This window comes from Ascidia mentula, chromosome 3, assembly GCF_947561715.1.
Source record: "Ascidia mentula chromosome 3, kaAscMent1.1, whole genome shotgun sequence".
Lineage (NCBI taxonomy): Eukaryota > Metazoa > Chordata > Ascidiacea > Phlebobranchia > Ascidiidae > Ascidia > Ascidia mentula.
The window spans coordinates 15,793,787-15,810,437 of record NC_138568.1 but is presented as its reverse complement, the minus strand read 5'-3'; the positions used below and the strand labels follow the sequence as shown (position 1 = coordinate 15,810,437).

Sequence of the window (16,651 nt, the reverse complement as noted above, 5' to 3'; positions counted from 1 at the left end):
ACACAGCTATACACGGGTCTTAAAAAATATGAAATGAAACAAAACCTTCCACGGGGTAGGGCTACCCGAACGCTGTGCACTAAAAACAACAAACAAATATTTTTAGTGCCTTGAACGTCCACGCTTATCCCAATTGGAGCATTATTATTGTCTCGGGAATTATTCAAAAGTTCCTGTAAGTTTAAAGCACAGGTTTTGACTACACTCCACATATCTTAATTACTTTAGATTTTGTCAAGATTTCTTACTTTAAATCCAACCAATTTTGAAAACAACTACTGGTAATCATGAGGTTTTCAGGCTTGGCAGCCCAGGCAATGCAGCCTAGCTGGATCAGCCACTTTTTCCTGACAAGTTGTAGCAAGATTTGAAAAATCAAGCTCCCGGTGAGGTTTGAACTCACGACCCTTGGCTAACCAGGCCTAACGCTCTACCAACTGAGCTACAGGAGCTCTAACTACAGGAGTTCGAACCTCACCGGGAGCATGATTTTTCAAATCTTGCTCCGACTTGTCAGGAAAAAGTGGCTAATCCAGCTAGGCTGCATTGCCTGGGCTGCCAAGCCTGAAAACCCCTTGATCGCGATACGTTAGCTGTGATCGCCAAGCAAAGACCTGCGCAGTGGGGCGATCCTGCCTGGCATGCCATTGCATTTAATATTACTGCTTTATACCTGATACGGAGGCAGAGATCCCCTACGTATGTGTGAAGGTCGCCTGACAAGTTGTACGCTTGCGCACCAGTGTAACTTGGTCACAATATACCCCGTGAAACCACTGAGCTCCTGTAGCTCAGTTGGTAGAGCGTTGGGCCTGGTTATCCCAGGGTCGTGAGTTCAAACCTCACCGGGAGTTTGATTTTTCAAATCTTGCTACGACTTGTCAGGAAAAAGTGGCTGATCCAGCTTGGCTGCATTGCCTGGGCTGCCAAGCCTGAAAACCTCATTATCGCGATACGTTAGCTGTGATCGCTAAGCAAGGATCTGCGCAGTGGGGCGATCCTGCATCTCATGCCATTGCATGTAATATGTAATATTACTGCAACTCCTGATAACTTGCTAACAAACCTCTGCAGCTTTTGGCTAAATTAGGTTAAGAACCAAACACGAAGATCAAAAGTTGTCACAGGTTTAACAGAAAAGTGATGAAAATGTTGCATAACAAAATGGTTGTGCGCATAAAAGACGACAATATTGTTAAGTTGAATGCTTTTTGTAATTAAGTCTTGTGTTGCTCGCGGACCAGCCGCAAAATCTTTCATGGACTTGTTTGATTACAGGCCATTTTATTTAAATTTTGCCAAAAGCCTTTTTTTTGAAAAAAAAATTGCAGCAGCAAACCTACGGTACGTATATATAGTCGACTGTGAAAAATGGTAAAATCATAGTTTACTCATCTGAGTATAATTTAGTTTCGTATTTTAATTTCCATCTTTTCGAAACAATTTCATCTGATCAGCCTTTTTCTGAAAAAATATTTTTGTCTGGCAACCCTAGCGCTTTGTTGTGGAAAGTTTCGGTGTTCGTGGCAGGGGGTGGGGAGAGGGTGTGGCGCTACGGGGCCCGCTGGTTGCTTGGCGAATAAAACTGTCGGAGTTTTTCAGCTGCAGCTCAGTTATGGGCAAACGTGGAACCGTACACGTCAGGTCTTGTGACGGTGACCGGCTTAGTATTTTTAGTGTTTTTTAGTGGCTGCTCTGCTATATAAATGCTTTCCACCGGTGTGCAGGTTGCGACGTGTTGATACTGATATATCATATTATATATATACCAAATACAACCCGATTTTTAGTGAAACTGCAATGCTGCAGATTCTATTATGTTTATATTGTTTGTTCTACGATGGGAAGTCCCGTTATATGTAGTAGTGTGGTCTACATACATTGGCTTCATTTATTTTTTGTTCTCAGTTTTAAAATCTGTTCAACTGTTGTTCAAAATAAAATCTTCTATTTTTTTGTACCCAGTCAACTTGCTGTATCTTCAATATGTGTGGTAAGCTGAATACTGTTAATTTGTTGATACAACTGCTGAAATGCCAGTATAATCAATCAATAGCCATGATCCTTGGTTGTGGGTGGTATTACAATTATTTTTTACAAAAATCATTGCGATTGAAATAAGCGCCTGCTGCGAAGCCTGCAACTGGTAGTCTGCTGTACCACACTGTTGCAAAGTAAATGTGTTGCACAACAATGGCTGATTGCATATTGTTCACTAAAAAATTGCACATGTTTGTGCTTAATTTCGATTGTCACATTTTGCAACTTAACTAATTCTGTTTATTTCTATGCAGGTATTTTTGCCTACATCAACTATTGCACTCCTAGAGACAGAAAGTACATTCTTGAAACTTTGGTAAATGGCCTAAAAAGACTTGAGTATCGTGGATATGATTCAGCTGGTAAGTTGTATTTAAAACTTTTGTATAGTGATCAGTTTTATTTTTACCGTATGTATTTTTAAGGTATTGCATTTGACGGACACAACTCATCACCACAAGATACTGGCAAGAAACCAGTTACTTCATTGATCAAGCAAAGAGGAAAAGTAAAGTTTCTGGAAGAAAAGGTTTTTAGTAAGTACAGTGTTGTTTGTGCAGTGAAATTTTTGTTTATTTGTCCTTATAAGGTGGTATTGTTTGTAATTTCAATTGTAGTATTTGTATGACTTCCGTATTTGTATGGCTGAAGTAAGTTGACTAGTCAGACTAACAATATACTCATAGAGTGAATCAAACAAAAGATATTTTGAGTTTTGGTGTTTTCATAAACAGTGGTCTGCTTTGAAAGACTGGAATTACATTGTTCTATAAACTAGCTTTTCTATCGAGGGGTTTAATAAGTGCACACCATTTGGATGAACATATCCTGACAGTCAAAACTATAACTTGCAGAAGATGATCAGCTGAATATGGAAATTGAGTTTGATACCCATTGTGGCATTGCACACACAAGATGGGCAACGCATGGTGTTCCAAACTCTGTGAACAGCCATCCACAAAGATCTGACAATGACAATGGTGAGAATAGTGGAGTAAGATCATTAATTTAAAAAAAAAACTCGTAAATTATGTAGGAATCTACCAACAGTCTTATGGGCAACAAAGACTCAGTATCTGATTTTTTAACAAGTCATTTGTTGTTATGTTGTTTCTGATACAATTTGGCATCGTCAGTATCACTTAAAAATAAACAATATACATTTCATGCCGAGGACAAATTTCTATGTAAAATCTTTGAACTATTTATGTGAAAGCAAATATGCATTTTGATGCTTTACAGGATTTGTTGTCGTCCACAATGGAATTCTTACCAACTACAAAACAATCAAAACTTTTCTGGTAATATATAAAATTGTATAAAGCTGATTTGTTTTGTTGTGTTGTACTGAGTTTATGAAACTAAATTTTGGCGGATTTTGATAAAATTAACGCTTAATTGTTGTTGTAAAAGTGTCAGAAATTTTAATAAATTTTAACAAAAAAGTTGTTTCAATATAAGTAAAAATTTTGTAGGAAAGTCACAATTATCAGTTCGAGTCAGAAACAGACACAGAAGTGATTGCCAAACTTATCAAATACTTGTGGGACAACCGTGAAAATGAGGACATAAGATTTTCCACCCTGGTTGAAAGAGTTATAAAGCAACTGGTAACAACTTTAAACATACAACATAATACAATATCAAGCTTGTTGTGTGTTGCGATTTGATTTTAGTCATATATGCAAAATTGTTGCATGGTGCCTGTAAGATTTGTGCCTATTTACATTCAGTGTCTTGGCAGAAAGAAATTCCTACTTCTAAATAAACATATGGATGATTAGTGATTTGGCATGGTGCTGGAAATGTTAAGTTGAACCGGTGTGTCCAATACAACTCTGCATATATATGAAAGTAGTATAACTTATGATAACATTACATTATCCAAGGGGGTTTATCTCCCAAAGGCATGTTTTGCTACTTGAATACTAATTTTCTTTTGTAAAATAATAAACTTTGAGTATGGCACAAAATGCTCTGATATTAACATTGTTATGTTTGTTGTAGTCACATAATGATTGGGAAATTTAACTTACGTCACCGCGCACACTTCCCCTCTACGTCATTATTGGTATTTGCCTAGCAATCGTCATGCTGCTTGCTGTAGCAAATCTGATGACTCCAGCATGTCGCTGACGTAGTTTAAACTGTGTGTGTTTAAGTTTGTTTACAATTCATCTCACAAAAAATTCTGAAATGCTGTATTGGACTTAGCGAGTGGGCGTTTCCACCCAAGCAAACACTCATTGATAACTGTCATATTTTACCCCTTTGTTCTATGATATAAATGACAACAATGTTGAATTTATATTGTGTTTATTATTTAGTCTATACTTGACTCATGTTAAATAACAACAGAAATACATATAATACGTTTGGTACAAAAAATGAATATGGTTATATTTTCTAACTCTTTTGTTTTAGGAGGGAGCCTTTGCATTGGTCTTCAAAAGCATTTATTATCCTGGACAGTGTGTAGCAACCAGGTAATATTTTCCACAAAAGAAATGATGTGTGTCAATTATCACACATTGGGTTTCAGTCCCTTTTTTTTGAGTTTTGATTGATTGCATTGTAAACAAGGTCAAAGCAACCGAGCAGAGAGTTTTAAAAACGTTTACACAGATTCACCTGCTTATTTTTTATTGCAAGCAATGTATTATTTAACAGACGTGGCAGTCCTTTACTGATTGGAGTTCGTAGCAAATCAAAACTGTCCACTGACCACATTCCTATCCTTTACAGCTCAAGTAAGTTCAATTCTGCCTGATTAAGTTGTTGCCTCCAGTTAAGTTTAACACTAACCTAACAGTCATGTACTTTTTTGCATGCTTTCTCTAACCCTGTATGTATTGTTGTTGTCTTGTCTTGTACATCGTAATAGTTTATGTGAAAATGAAAGGAGGTCTACATGGGCCGTCGGCATGCGCCAGTAAAGGTTGCCCACATAACACCCAAACGTGAAAAATGTTGTGCACTATTTTTCTTTCGATAAAATTTTAGTTTAATGAACTAATATCATAGCATCAAGGATCTCAATGTCGTGAAACAAGAAACGTTGTTATGTTTTTAAGACAATGTTTACTTGTTGGAATACTAAACTCTTTCCCTTAAATGTCCTCAATCTTTGGGGGCTGCTAGGTAAAAAACATGCACGGTAAAACAACTTAAATTGTGATTGATTCAATAAAGCATGCCCACCTGTACAATGAAAATGAAGAAAGAAAATTTTTACATGAGAAATTCCTGGTTTTCCATAAACTTTCAAAACCTCAATAAGATTGTTTTGTAAGCTTTGGGTAATGCGAAGTTGTTGTATAGTTTTAGAAATTAACAGCTAGTTGAATTGTTAGATGCATGTTAAATGAAAATTAGTTGTAATGCAACAACAGATTACACATGAATTCACCTATATTAAGTTGAAACATTTGTTTTCTCACAAACTAACATAGAATTTTGTTTTAATTTAAATTACACAAATTGTTTGAAAGTATTAGACAAAAAACTGTCGCATTTACTGTCGCGATTTTGTTAAAAAAAAAAAATGTAAGAAATGTAATTGAAAAAGTGGATAATGACCAATTTTACGCTGAATTGTTGGATTATTACGTCAGACAGTGAACAACGTAGATCTAGTGCAACCGGGGGAATGCATCTGTTAAGTGAATATCTTAGAGCGTCCAAGGGCAAAACTGCGAAAAGGAACCATTTCGAAAACTGTGTTGACACCGATGCCTCTGGTAACTCGACAGTGCATGGCAGTAGTCATTTCAAAAAAGCGTTTCCTAAAATCTCTTTATATTGAGGTGGTAAGATTTGCGCCAATCAATTTTGTTCAATAATTTCACCAATTCAGGGGATTTTTTTTATGAGACTGCAGACCAAGGATTGTTTTAAGAAACTTTGCCACAAAATTTGCAATCTATAATTAAATCTAAATTTTTTTAATGCTAACGCACCATAATTTTAAAATAATATCAACCACCCATGCTATAAGTGGCATCAAAAAATTTTCCAATTATTTCACACTTTGAGGTGTAGTTTTGTAATTTCATTGACATTTTGAATTTTTTTTTTCACCACTCGTGCATGTGATTGTTCATTTAATCAAGCTAGAACTAAAATTATTCAAAATGTTTGCAGTGTGTTTTGTAGTATTGTAGTACTTTTGTAGTATAGAAAAATGTCTTTATCATCCTGTTAAAAGAGGCTTTGGATATTATTGTCCATCTTAGATAGACTGTTGTTCCATAAACTTAAAAGCAATACAAAAATATTGTTCTTTGTGAAATTCTAGTGGCCTTTTTTGAAACAAAATTGCCGTTTCTGCACTTCCTGTTAATTTGTGTTTTGCATGATATGTGTGTGTGATATAATGTTCTGGATTGTCACATGGATAAGTTAATTACCTTTTAGCACCAGTGTGCTACCAATACCCCTTGGCCCAAATTTAATTAATTACATCTTGAAGTTGTCACTTGTACCAGTCCTGCCTATACTGGAATGCCCAGCCTCAACCAAAGTTCTTGTTTCTCTCAAGCACAAAATGTGAATGTTCATAACCACACTATGGGGAGGTTGAACAGCACAACAGAACTTGTTTCTCAGAGTGAAGCAAATGGAGAAGGAATTGAATTTTATTTTGCCTCCGATGCCAGGTGAAACATATAACTGATAATTCTTTGAAGCGAAACAGAAATTTATTTAGGAATGTTGCCTAGTTGTATTGTTGGGTTTTATGTAAAACTGAACAAATAGTACAGGTGTATATTTTCCAACTTGAGGTAATTTATTGGAAGTAGTTTTTATGTGGTGTTGGGAAAGAAGATTGTTTTCACCTGAAGCCAAGTAATTTTTAAGAAAAAAAACAGTAAAAATTTTTGTTAAAGAAACAGCATGTGTATTTTAGTGCCATCATAGAACACACAAATCAAGTTATTTTTCTCGAGGATGATGATGTTGCTGCTTCTGTTGATGGAGGTTAGTTTTAACTTTGTTTTTACTCAGTTTAAAATTTTGTTTTAAATTAAAACTATACTTTAAAATGAAATTCCAAGAAAGTATTCTGTCTGCTCTGTGTACTTGAAAGCAGAGACAGTTTTGTTATTTATGTTTTTTTAATCCTGTTGTGCTTGCATTCCGTAAGTTTTTACAATGACAAATTTTGGGTTTAAAGAATGTTCTTACCTAATCACAAAAACTCCAAAAGAGGGCAGACTAAGCAAACAAAAGGGTCAACAGCAGATGTCAGGAAAATGTTTGAACGAACATTAATCACCTGTTGAGCCGATAAGCTGTAGTTTTTAACATATTAATCAAATGATATTGCAGAAAAAGCTGTTTGTTTGCAAAGTAAATCCAACGCTTCGACTAAAGTGTCTTAATAATAAAACATATAAAAACTGCAAAAACGTTTGATGATACTTAACATACATTCTCTTTATAATTTATTTAGAAAGAAAGAAATTACTAAACAAGGCCATTTTAAACCTTATAATGTGGTAACATTAATTTTGTCTTTACTAGAAAGCTTTTGTCATTCACAAAGAAAAATCATTAATTTTCTGCCGAAAATATTTTAAATTGTATTTATAACAGAAAAAAGCATTATTCCCTTTGTTGGTATCCAAAATAACTCACAAAGAGTGATGGACAATCAGTATCAGTGTGATCTTTTGTTTAAAATTTTCCAGAAATATTAATTTTGCCTTTATGGCATTGTCAGTTTCTGTGCTAAAGAAAGAATAAAAAGAAACAAAAGCAAAGTTCAAACTCTTAGAACTTGCCTTTTTTCAAGCTAATTGCAAATAGGTTCATTGTTATGTCAATCTGAATTTAGGAAATATTCTGTCTGAAAGCACCTGACTTCGGTTAATGTGTGACTGCAAACAGAATGTAAATTTAACTGCTTCCAGCTGCTGAAATTCGTGGTTGCTTCAAACGGTTGTAATCAGATGAACTACTCTGCAGCAAGATTGTAGAAATTATGTGAAATTATACGTCTAAAAGTGGTTCAAAATTCGCTTGTGCCGTGGTCAGAGTAGTAGAAGCAACTGCATTTTCAAAGCAAATTGTCAAGGCACTGATTTGTCTTTGTGAAACAATCAGATTGGTTGGAAACTATTCCGACAATTTCTTTATTCTTGAAAAAAAGCGCTGAGGATAATAAGGCCATATTCTGAACAGTTCTTAGTTTATATCTTTTTATAAATGCGTATTTTTGCATTTGACATGTTAGTTATGTCGCAAAATGATTACTTTAGTAGCAACTAAGGTGCGAACTTTTAAACATATGTTGTACCAATGCAGGTTTAACCATTCACCGGTTAAAACGAGGCAAAGAGGACGAAGCAACCTCGCGAGCTGTGATGTCGTTGCAGATGGAAATGCAGCAGATCATGAAAGGAAACTACTCCTCTTTCATGCAAAAGGTTGGGTCGGTTTCACATAACAGTGCATCAACAATAAGGTTGTTGCTAGCTATTATTGGGAATTGGATATAGACAATCAATGCAAAGCTGTTTGCAACGTTTGCCTTGTCAATGTATAGGTTTTAAGGGAAGAGCTTGGTAAAATATTTGGCTTTCTGTGAAATTATGTGCTTGACATTAAAGTGTTTTTCGTGGCGTATTTCAAGTGGTTTCGACAAACAAAACTAAGTAAGTGTAATGACCCAGTCCTCGCTCCTTGCATAATTCACCTTTTGGACTTTCCATTCTAATCAAGTAATGACAAAACAACCAAATGACGCAAGATGAGTAAACAATTCTTTGAACGAGCACAATCGACGCATTCTAAACTACCGGGTGCGGTTATGACGTAACAGTGTGACTGTGTTTTCGCACCTTTGGGAAGTGGGACGTGGCAGAGAAAAGATCTTTGTTGGTTTTATGTAATTTTGACACGTCACTACTTACCTATCGAGTGTTCATAACAAGTGTTTTGGCGTTTCGGTTTCGGTTTTGCTTGCTTCTATTTTACCTACCAAGTACCAACTGAACCCGTACTTATTACGTATTTAACGAAATTAGGAAGGCGTTCTGGTTTGAACATTTAATAGTGTATATATAACACATTGGTCCATCGTGGCGAAGAAATTGGTAACTTACAACGTTAAGATTATCAATCTAATCACTACAAGCTGACAAATCTTGTTGAAAATAAAATTTTAATCGAAATGTCAGTTGTACGGAATACTTATGTCCATTTTATTAAGTCCTAAACGACAAACACTTCGGACTTCTTCAGTATACAATAGGAATGACGTTGGGGCAAAAATTTCGCATGTCTCACGAAAACCCTTCTACAGGAAATTTTCGAACAACCGGAATCAGTTGTTAACACAATGAGGGGTCGCATGCTGTGGGAAGAAGGCCGAGTTGTTCTCGGTGGCCTCATGGATCACATCAACGAAATTAGGAGATGTAGACGTACAATTTTTATTGCCTGCGGAACGAGCTACCACTCTGCCATTGCGGTATACTGCATGTTGATAACATTTTAGCTAATTTTCATGATTTTTAAAACACTTAGTGCATAAGCAAGGAGTACTGTTGCAGGCAACTTGTTAAGCTACTTGTGGTTCTATTGAATTTTAAGACCATTTTATAGACATTCACGCCCCGATTACTATTTGTCACGTGTCCAACTGAATTAAACAAACACAAATTACTTCTTTGTGACGTCATAGACGAGACAATTGATCGAAGAGATGACGGAACTACCGGTCATGGTTGAGCTGGCATCGGACTTTTTGGATCGTCAGACGCCAATTTTCAGGGATGACGTGTGCTTCTTTATCAGGTAAGACTTTGTACTAAGATATTGTTTTGTCAACACGACATCATTGGGTTCGGTCTTCAGTTGCATTTTGTAAGAGTTGTTGTTGTTTTTTGTCGAAAAGCGGAAAACGTGAGCTTGGATGAAAAAATTTGATAAAAAACACTTTGTATGAAAACGTTTCTTTGTTGCTTTTCCAAACGATACCCAAATTTTGTCTGTATATGAAGGTGTGTTGTCAAACATTCACACAATAATCTTTTCGATAGAATACTTGTGACTATACATAGGAGTCGTAGACCATAGAAAAATAAACAATCGTAGCCTCGCACAATAGCTCTGTACGAGAAACCAGAGTACCATGAGTTTGCTGGTGGGCTGCGTGATATTTTGTGGAGGACGTCAAGTTTCATTGCACGTATGTTAAACAATTCCAATCAAAAGGATCCATAAATTGTGGCAAGGTTGTACGATGCAGGCTCGCAACTGACAGGTCATAACGGAAAATTCCATCCTCGTTGGTGTTAAACACTGTCAATAGCAAGGTCAATCATGTATGTTTTGCGCGGATAACAACTACGCTGATGAATGGTACACAACAGAAATAAAATGGCATGGGCACCGATAAAACCATAAAGGGTATCAAATCAGGCCGTTGCGTCGGGGCAACTTTGTAAAATTATGTAAATTGTGCTGGATTTGGTTAAATCTTACAAACTGCAAAAAAAACGGCGATACCATCAAGTGCATTATGAACACACAACGACACACGACATTCTTGCGACAACGACAACGGGTTACGTGTGTCGGTTTTGCAAAGTGGACCAACAATAAGAATGGCAGCTAGCGCAGAAGTACGTGCGACCACAATCCTCTAAAATATGGACGCGCCCAACGCGGACACAGAAACCGGATATTTTACATCCTTGAGGAAAATTGACAAAGAAAGCCGTTGCCACGTAGTCGTCTCGTTTCTGTCGAGTGCGTTTTATACGAGTGGGATTTTCTGCGTTATATGTCCGCGCGCAACTTGGTGTGCTGTTTGTCAGGTTTGAAGGACCTCGGTTGGCATTTGAAATTTGAAATGGAAAGGAATTATTTTGAATGCAACGTCCCGTGCATACTGGTGTTATTAAAAAGAATGTTTTAAACCAAGCGCGTAATCACCCATTTTTTCAAAAAATAACCATTTGACAATTTATTTCCATCAAACCGGTGCGCCACCATTGGTCGAAACTTCAAATCTCTTCGGCTTCACCCATTTTCACGTTTCAATTTAAGTCTCCATTGTGATATGTACAACCCTCAACCAAAACTAACTTTGCAGCCAGTCGGGCGAGACGGCGGACACTCTAATGGCCTTACAGTACTGCAAGAAGCGTGGAGCACTCACTGTTGGTATTACCAACACGGTTGGAAGTTCCATATCCAGACTCACCGACTGCGGAGTTCACATAAATGCCGGGCCCGAAATTGGCGTGGCCAGCACAAAGGTAGAAACGCTTGATGATTGTCACTAAACGACTGCCGAGATTTAGGTTCAAAATTATGATAATGTTGTCATGCTTTTATGTGAAAAATAAATACGTTTTTGGTCCAATATATATACCGGAAACTCGAAAGGTAGTAACAGACGATCAGCGCCAGTGTATGAACTTTTATTTGTTTAACAGAAATACTAACATCAACCGTTATTTTTTGGCCCAATGTATACTTTTCCCGTTAATTTTCTCCTTAAACTATTATACAATAACATAATGACTTGTGTAAAAACGCAGGCTTACACCAGTCAGTTTGTTGCCCTGGTCATGTTTGCTCTCATGATGTCAGAAGACCGACTATCCAAGCGAGATCGCTACAACGAAATAGTCAATGGACTCAAAGAGCTCCCAGGTGTGGACAAAAATCATGCGGACAAGTTTTTGAGTGTTTTTAAGTTGAAGTTTTTTACGTTTTGTGGTGACTTTTCTCAGACAAAATCAAGGAGGTGCTTGCTCTGGATGAAGAGATCAAAAAATTGTCCGAGAGTCTTTACAAGAAAAAGTCACTCCTGGTCATGGGCAGAGGTTTCAACTTTGCAACTTGCCTCGAGGGGGCGCTCGTGAGTCCGACTTGTTTGCTCCTGATGAAAAATTAAATTGTTTCTTATTTGTTTTCGGAACAAACTTGTTGTGAATTTAATAAAAACAATACACAGACACACATACATAGAATATGTACACTCCTATTCCACATCGGTGTTTTATAAGTCAATAAACGACCATGTATGCCCAATACACGTTCTGCGGTATAACTTGTTAATTATTATCCGTGTTATCAATCATTCCTCGGAAATCTCCCGGCCCGCTGCCAAGTTATATTTGCTGTTAAAATTCCCCATTGTGTGAAGAATGCTCTCCTGGCATTTGGAAACTAAGCACGGCAACGCCCCCTGAAATATGCACTTCAAAGCCTTTATATTACAACAAAATTATGTTTTTCTATATTTTTAACACTAATTGACCTCTTTTATCGGCGACTGTACATCAATAACGCCCAGGTAAAATCAGTCTTGTTAAAATTGTACTTTTGTGAAGCCAATACATCCATCATGTTCGCGATACGTTAGATGTGATCCCCAAGCAAGGACCTGCGCAGTGGGGCGATCTTGCCAATCATGCCATTGCATGTAATATTACTGCCAATACATCCATTGACCATTAAACCGCTCCCTGACTACGCCTAAATGTGACCACATTACGACACGCCTGTATTGCAGATTATTGTATTTGATTCTTGTTGTAGCTTTTATCTTTTATCATAAAAGTGAAAACCTGTAGCCCCATATGAGTGATGATATTTAAACCTTGCACACTTTCAGAAAATCAAGGAAATAACTTACATGCACAGTGAGGGAATATTAGCTGGTGAGTTGAAGCACGGTCCGCTTGCTCTCGTCGACGATGCGATGCCAGTACTTATGGTTGTGGTTAAAGATCACGTCTACAATAAAGTGCAAAACGCTCTCCAGCAAGTCGTGGCACGTCACGTAAGTGTGAAGGTTGAAGTGAGGGTTCTTCATAAGTATATGGCTCGGTGCGGACGTCTATACGGCTCGGATATTTTCTGTGTTTAATGTACTTTCCTATAAGGATAATGGCAACGCGAGATGTTTTTTGCCGCATTATTTACTGCATTCTCTGTCACGTATTTGTGATATGAAGCCCTATACATGCATTTGCTTTGTACTTAAACCATGTATATACATTTTATAAGCACGTCTAATCAACATGGGGATGCATAAAAGTTGTTTAGTTTTGCTGTGATATCACTGGAGTAACAAACCTTATTTACAGATAGCGCACCAGTGTACCTTGGTCACAATATACCCCGTGAAGCCACTGAGCTCCTGTAGCTCAGTTGGTAGAGCGTTGGGCCTGGTTAGCCCAGGGTCGTGAGTTCAAACCTCACTGGGAGCTTGATTTTTCAGATCTCGCTCCGACTTGTCGGGAAAAGTGGCTGATCCAGCTTGGCTGCAATGCCTTGGCTGCGAAGCCTGTGAACCTTATGATCAGAATATTAGAGCTGTGATCGCCAAATATAAAGGGCCTGCGCAGTGGGGCGATCCTGCCTTGCTATGCGAAAGCATGGCATTACTTCTGCGTTATTCACAGATATATACATTTACATAACTTTTTTGTATATACATCTCTGGTGTCGTTCGGAAGAATCATGGTTGCAAAGTATATGTTTACCAATTACAAATAGTGTACTTTGTGGCAATGAACCCTGTGGTATTTGGTCCGAAACAACATCCAGCTTTAAACTCTCTCCGTTTATTCAGGGTCGTCCGATAATTGTGTGTGAAAAGGAAGACACAGAATGTGAGAAATACGCATCCAACCTGCTCCGTATCCCCCACACTGTTGATTGTCTGCAAGGAATCCTCACAGTCATTCCCCTTCAACTCCTATCTTTCCACATTGCCGAACTGAAAGGACTTGACGTAAGTTGCAAAATTTAAAAAAACAAATTGCCTTGCATTTGATTCCCAACATTGGGTGCATTGCATACAATACTTAAATGCGTCAATGCTTTTTTTGAGAACTATAGTAGTTTTAATTTTGCCAGAACCCGGGTAAGCCCCTCTTTCGCAAGTAAATAAAACTTGAAATTTTGCTTTGCAGGTGGATTTTCCTCGTAATCTTGCCAAGTCTGTGACCGTCGAATAAAATCATGGTCGGCTTGTTCATATCAACTTCATGGTGCGAGCAACTATTTCAATGTACCTTCCGTGTGACTACGCTTGTTTTTAAAACCCCACACCTCCATATCCCATAAGAAGTACAAGTTTTGATTTGCATTTTGCGAAGCGTAGATTATTTTTTGGCCTCATGGTGCATTGTATGAAACGGCAGAATGCTTCTTTCATCATTTATGACGTTTTTCTAGGGTTTTTCTGAAAACAAAATCACAAATTCTGAGTGTAAAGAAAGCAAATCACAAAGAAATCAAAAAAACGCGTCGCCTAAACTTCTTACTTCTGTTGTATTGCGTAAACAGACAAAATATACTTGTAAAGTATTTGCCGCTTTAAACCGCTAGTGGGCGCAGCGCATTTAATTTTGTACAGGTTATTTCTTGGTTCTGCTGCGTAAGCCGACTTTAGACTAGGCCGTGTGCAATAACACTGTTTTACAGTCTTCAGACACAAGGGACTCGTGTACATATATAAATATATATAGAAGTATTTTGTGTTGTATTGTGGTAGTGTCGTTCATGCGTTCAAATCATTTGGTTTACGGCGCGTAGTTTAAATGCACATGTTTTGTAAATTGTTCATTTCTGTTTCAAAGTGTCGTCAAAACGGTGTCTTTTTGTTCAAATCTTCCTACCAGAGTCAACGTTTCTCGCTTGAAAATGTAACATTTTAGGTGTTCACATTAATTACATAACTCATTTAAACGTAAACATGCTTTATGTTATAAACCTTAGGTCAAGAATATGTGAGATTATCCCGATACCACTTGGTATGCCTCGTACAATCTACTGAACTTATAAGCAGTGTGATTTGTCGTAAGCATCAGCTGAAGACGTTGAAGTTCTGTGTGGTATGGGAAACATGTATTGCAAACCTGTGAACATTTGAAATTGGCGTTGGTGACTCAAAGTCGACCGACTCTCCCCACATTCCCAAACGATCAAACACAAACTATATCCCGAACTTATTTTGTAGTTTTTTGCGAGTATTTTTAATTATCGGAAGTCGAAATTTGAAACTATGCTTGCATTTGCAATCAAAGCAGCAAAACACATTTTTAACCCTGCGTAGCACAATTCTTTGTTTTATAGACGTTTTGTTTGGATGTGTAAGTATTATACCAACTAAATGCAGTGTCGATCACACAGTTTGTTAAACGTGTACAAGCTATCTTAATATTTGAAAATCGCTTTCACCCTTGCTTTTTTGACAGGACGTGGTTTACTGATTACAAACCCTTGTACAATCCTTACTTAAACGAAACCTTCAAATTCGGAATTCTTAACTAAAGATATTTCTTCATGGCGTTTCATGAATTGTCGTTGTAGTTCAAGACTTCTATGTTACCATTAGCTGTTCGTCTTGCTTTGCCGAATGTGCTATGATATACTGAGTGCAGTTAACGGCTTATACGCGAGATTTATAAATAAACTTTGTACCTTGCATTTTGAAATATTGTTTTTTCTCCATGGGTAAAATAGATCCAGAGGTCACAGCACGACCTTGTCAATATGCATTAATCTCCACGCAGAACGACAGCCAATTCTGGAATTTTCGAAACTTATTAATGTTTTTCCGAGCGTGCGCCCGTATATCTTTTACCGTTTGCCCATTTTGGAAATTGCATTAACACAATATAGTCAAATACAAAAAATTGATATATTATCTTATGTGTAATGTCTGTCGAAGGATAGACCTCTCATATGCCAGTACCCAATATATTTTACCGTCAGATTTACTCAAAATATATTTACCCTAAAAGTGATATCAGAGACCATTTTTAATGAAGGAAATGAGTCTATATTTTAGGATATTATGTAATAGGCAATCGCAAAAGTTGTAGAAAATTGGAAGAGGTCTGTTTTAGTGTAGCTATAAGTGACGCCATTTGAAAAAATGTTTCGGTATTAACATTTTTTGGTGTATATGAAAGTTCAACTCTATTCATCACCCCTTTGTCAGCCACGTTGAAAAATACGTGACCGACAACAATAATGATCAATGTTAACTCGCGTAAGTAATTTAGTAATTGGTAACAATATAAGCGATATGTAACACCACCGTTGTTGGTGTAAAACGTAGCAAGTATTCTGTTGCTTACACCGTATTTTGTTGCGGAAACATCAAACCAATGCCACCGATGGCAGTACCGTGGGCTTCTGCTTTGCTAGTGCTTCCTGCTAGATTGTTTAGTCGTGCCGAGCTTTTGTCATGATAAATTGCTTCCTCCCCTCCCGTTGCCCAACTTGCGCCAACTGCTCGCTTCATTGTCCCAAAGTTATAACAGAGGCGTCGCTGTGCTGTTTTGTGCGTGTTATGCTCATGGAAGTAAACAGCTTTATGTGCAGCTGGCTACAAGACAACATTAGCCTTATTCGTTTTGATTGAATCTATTGATGCAGGGCTTATTGAATCCATCGACTTTGTGATGTGACAAAAGTTTGTAATTTTTAAAAGAAGCTAGTGAAGTTACTGTAGAACCAGCAGTTCGTTTTTGGAAACCAAACTAGGAGTAGGGTTTTTACATGTGTATTGACAGCATATTTGAAAACTATCACTAAGTGTATGTGTATTTGCAACATACTGTAATCC

At 37.3% G+C, this 16,651-nt stretch overlaps 1 protein-coding gene and 1 non-coding gene across 2 annotated transcripts; one reads left to right on the top strand and one right to left on the bottom strand.

Moving 5' to 3' along the window:
- Window positions 1-378: 378 nt before the first annotated feature.
- On the bottom strand, window positions 379-452 carry Trnat-ggu (transfer RNA threonine (anticodon GGU)). The gene has a single exon. It is a non-coding gene; the product is annotated as a tRNA-Thr (tRNA).
- Window positions 453-1,904: 1,452 nt separating this feature from the next.
- On the top strand, window positions 1,905-15,502 carry LOC145895392 (glutamine--fructose-6-phosphate aminotransferase [isomerizing] 2-like). The gene is made up of 19 exons (XM_082984196.1): window positions 1,905-1,993; window positions 2,295-2,402; window positions 2,466-2,576; window positions 2,895-3,020; window positions 3,283-3,341; window positions 3,516-3,650; window positions 4,465-4,526; window positions 4,711-4,790; window positions 6,581-6,698; window positions 6,950-7,020; window positions 8,350-8,471; window positions 9,350-9,517; window positions 9,731-9,843; window positions 11,147-11,312; window positions 11,598-11,712; window positions 11,793-11,920; window positions 12,680-12,847; window positions 13,643-13,804; window positions 13,986-15,502. Exons 1-19 carry the CDS (start codon window positions 1,987-1,989, stop codon window positions 14,028-14,030), a joined length of 2,064 nt encoding a protein of 687 aa, XP_082840322.1. The 5' UTR covers window positions 1,905-1,986; the 3' UTR covers window positions 14,031-15,502.
- Window positions 15,503-16,651: the final 1,149 nt, after the last annotated feature.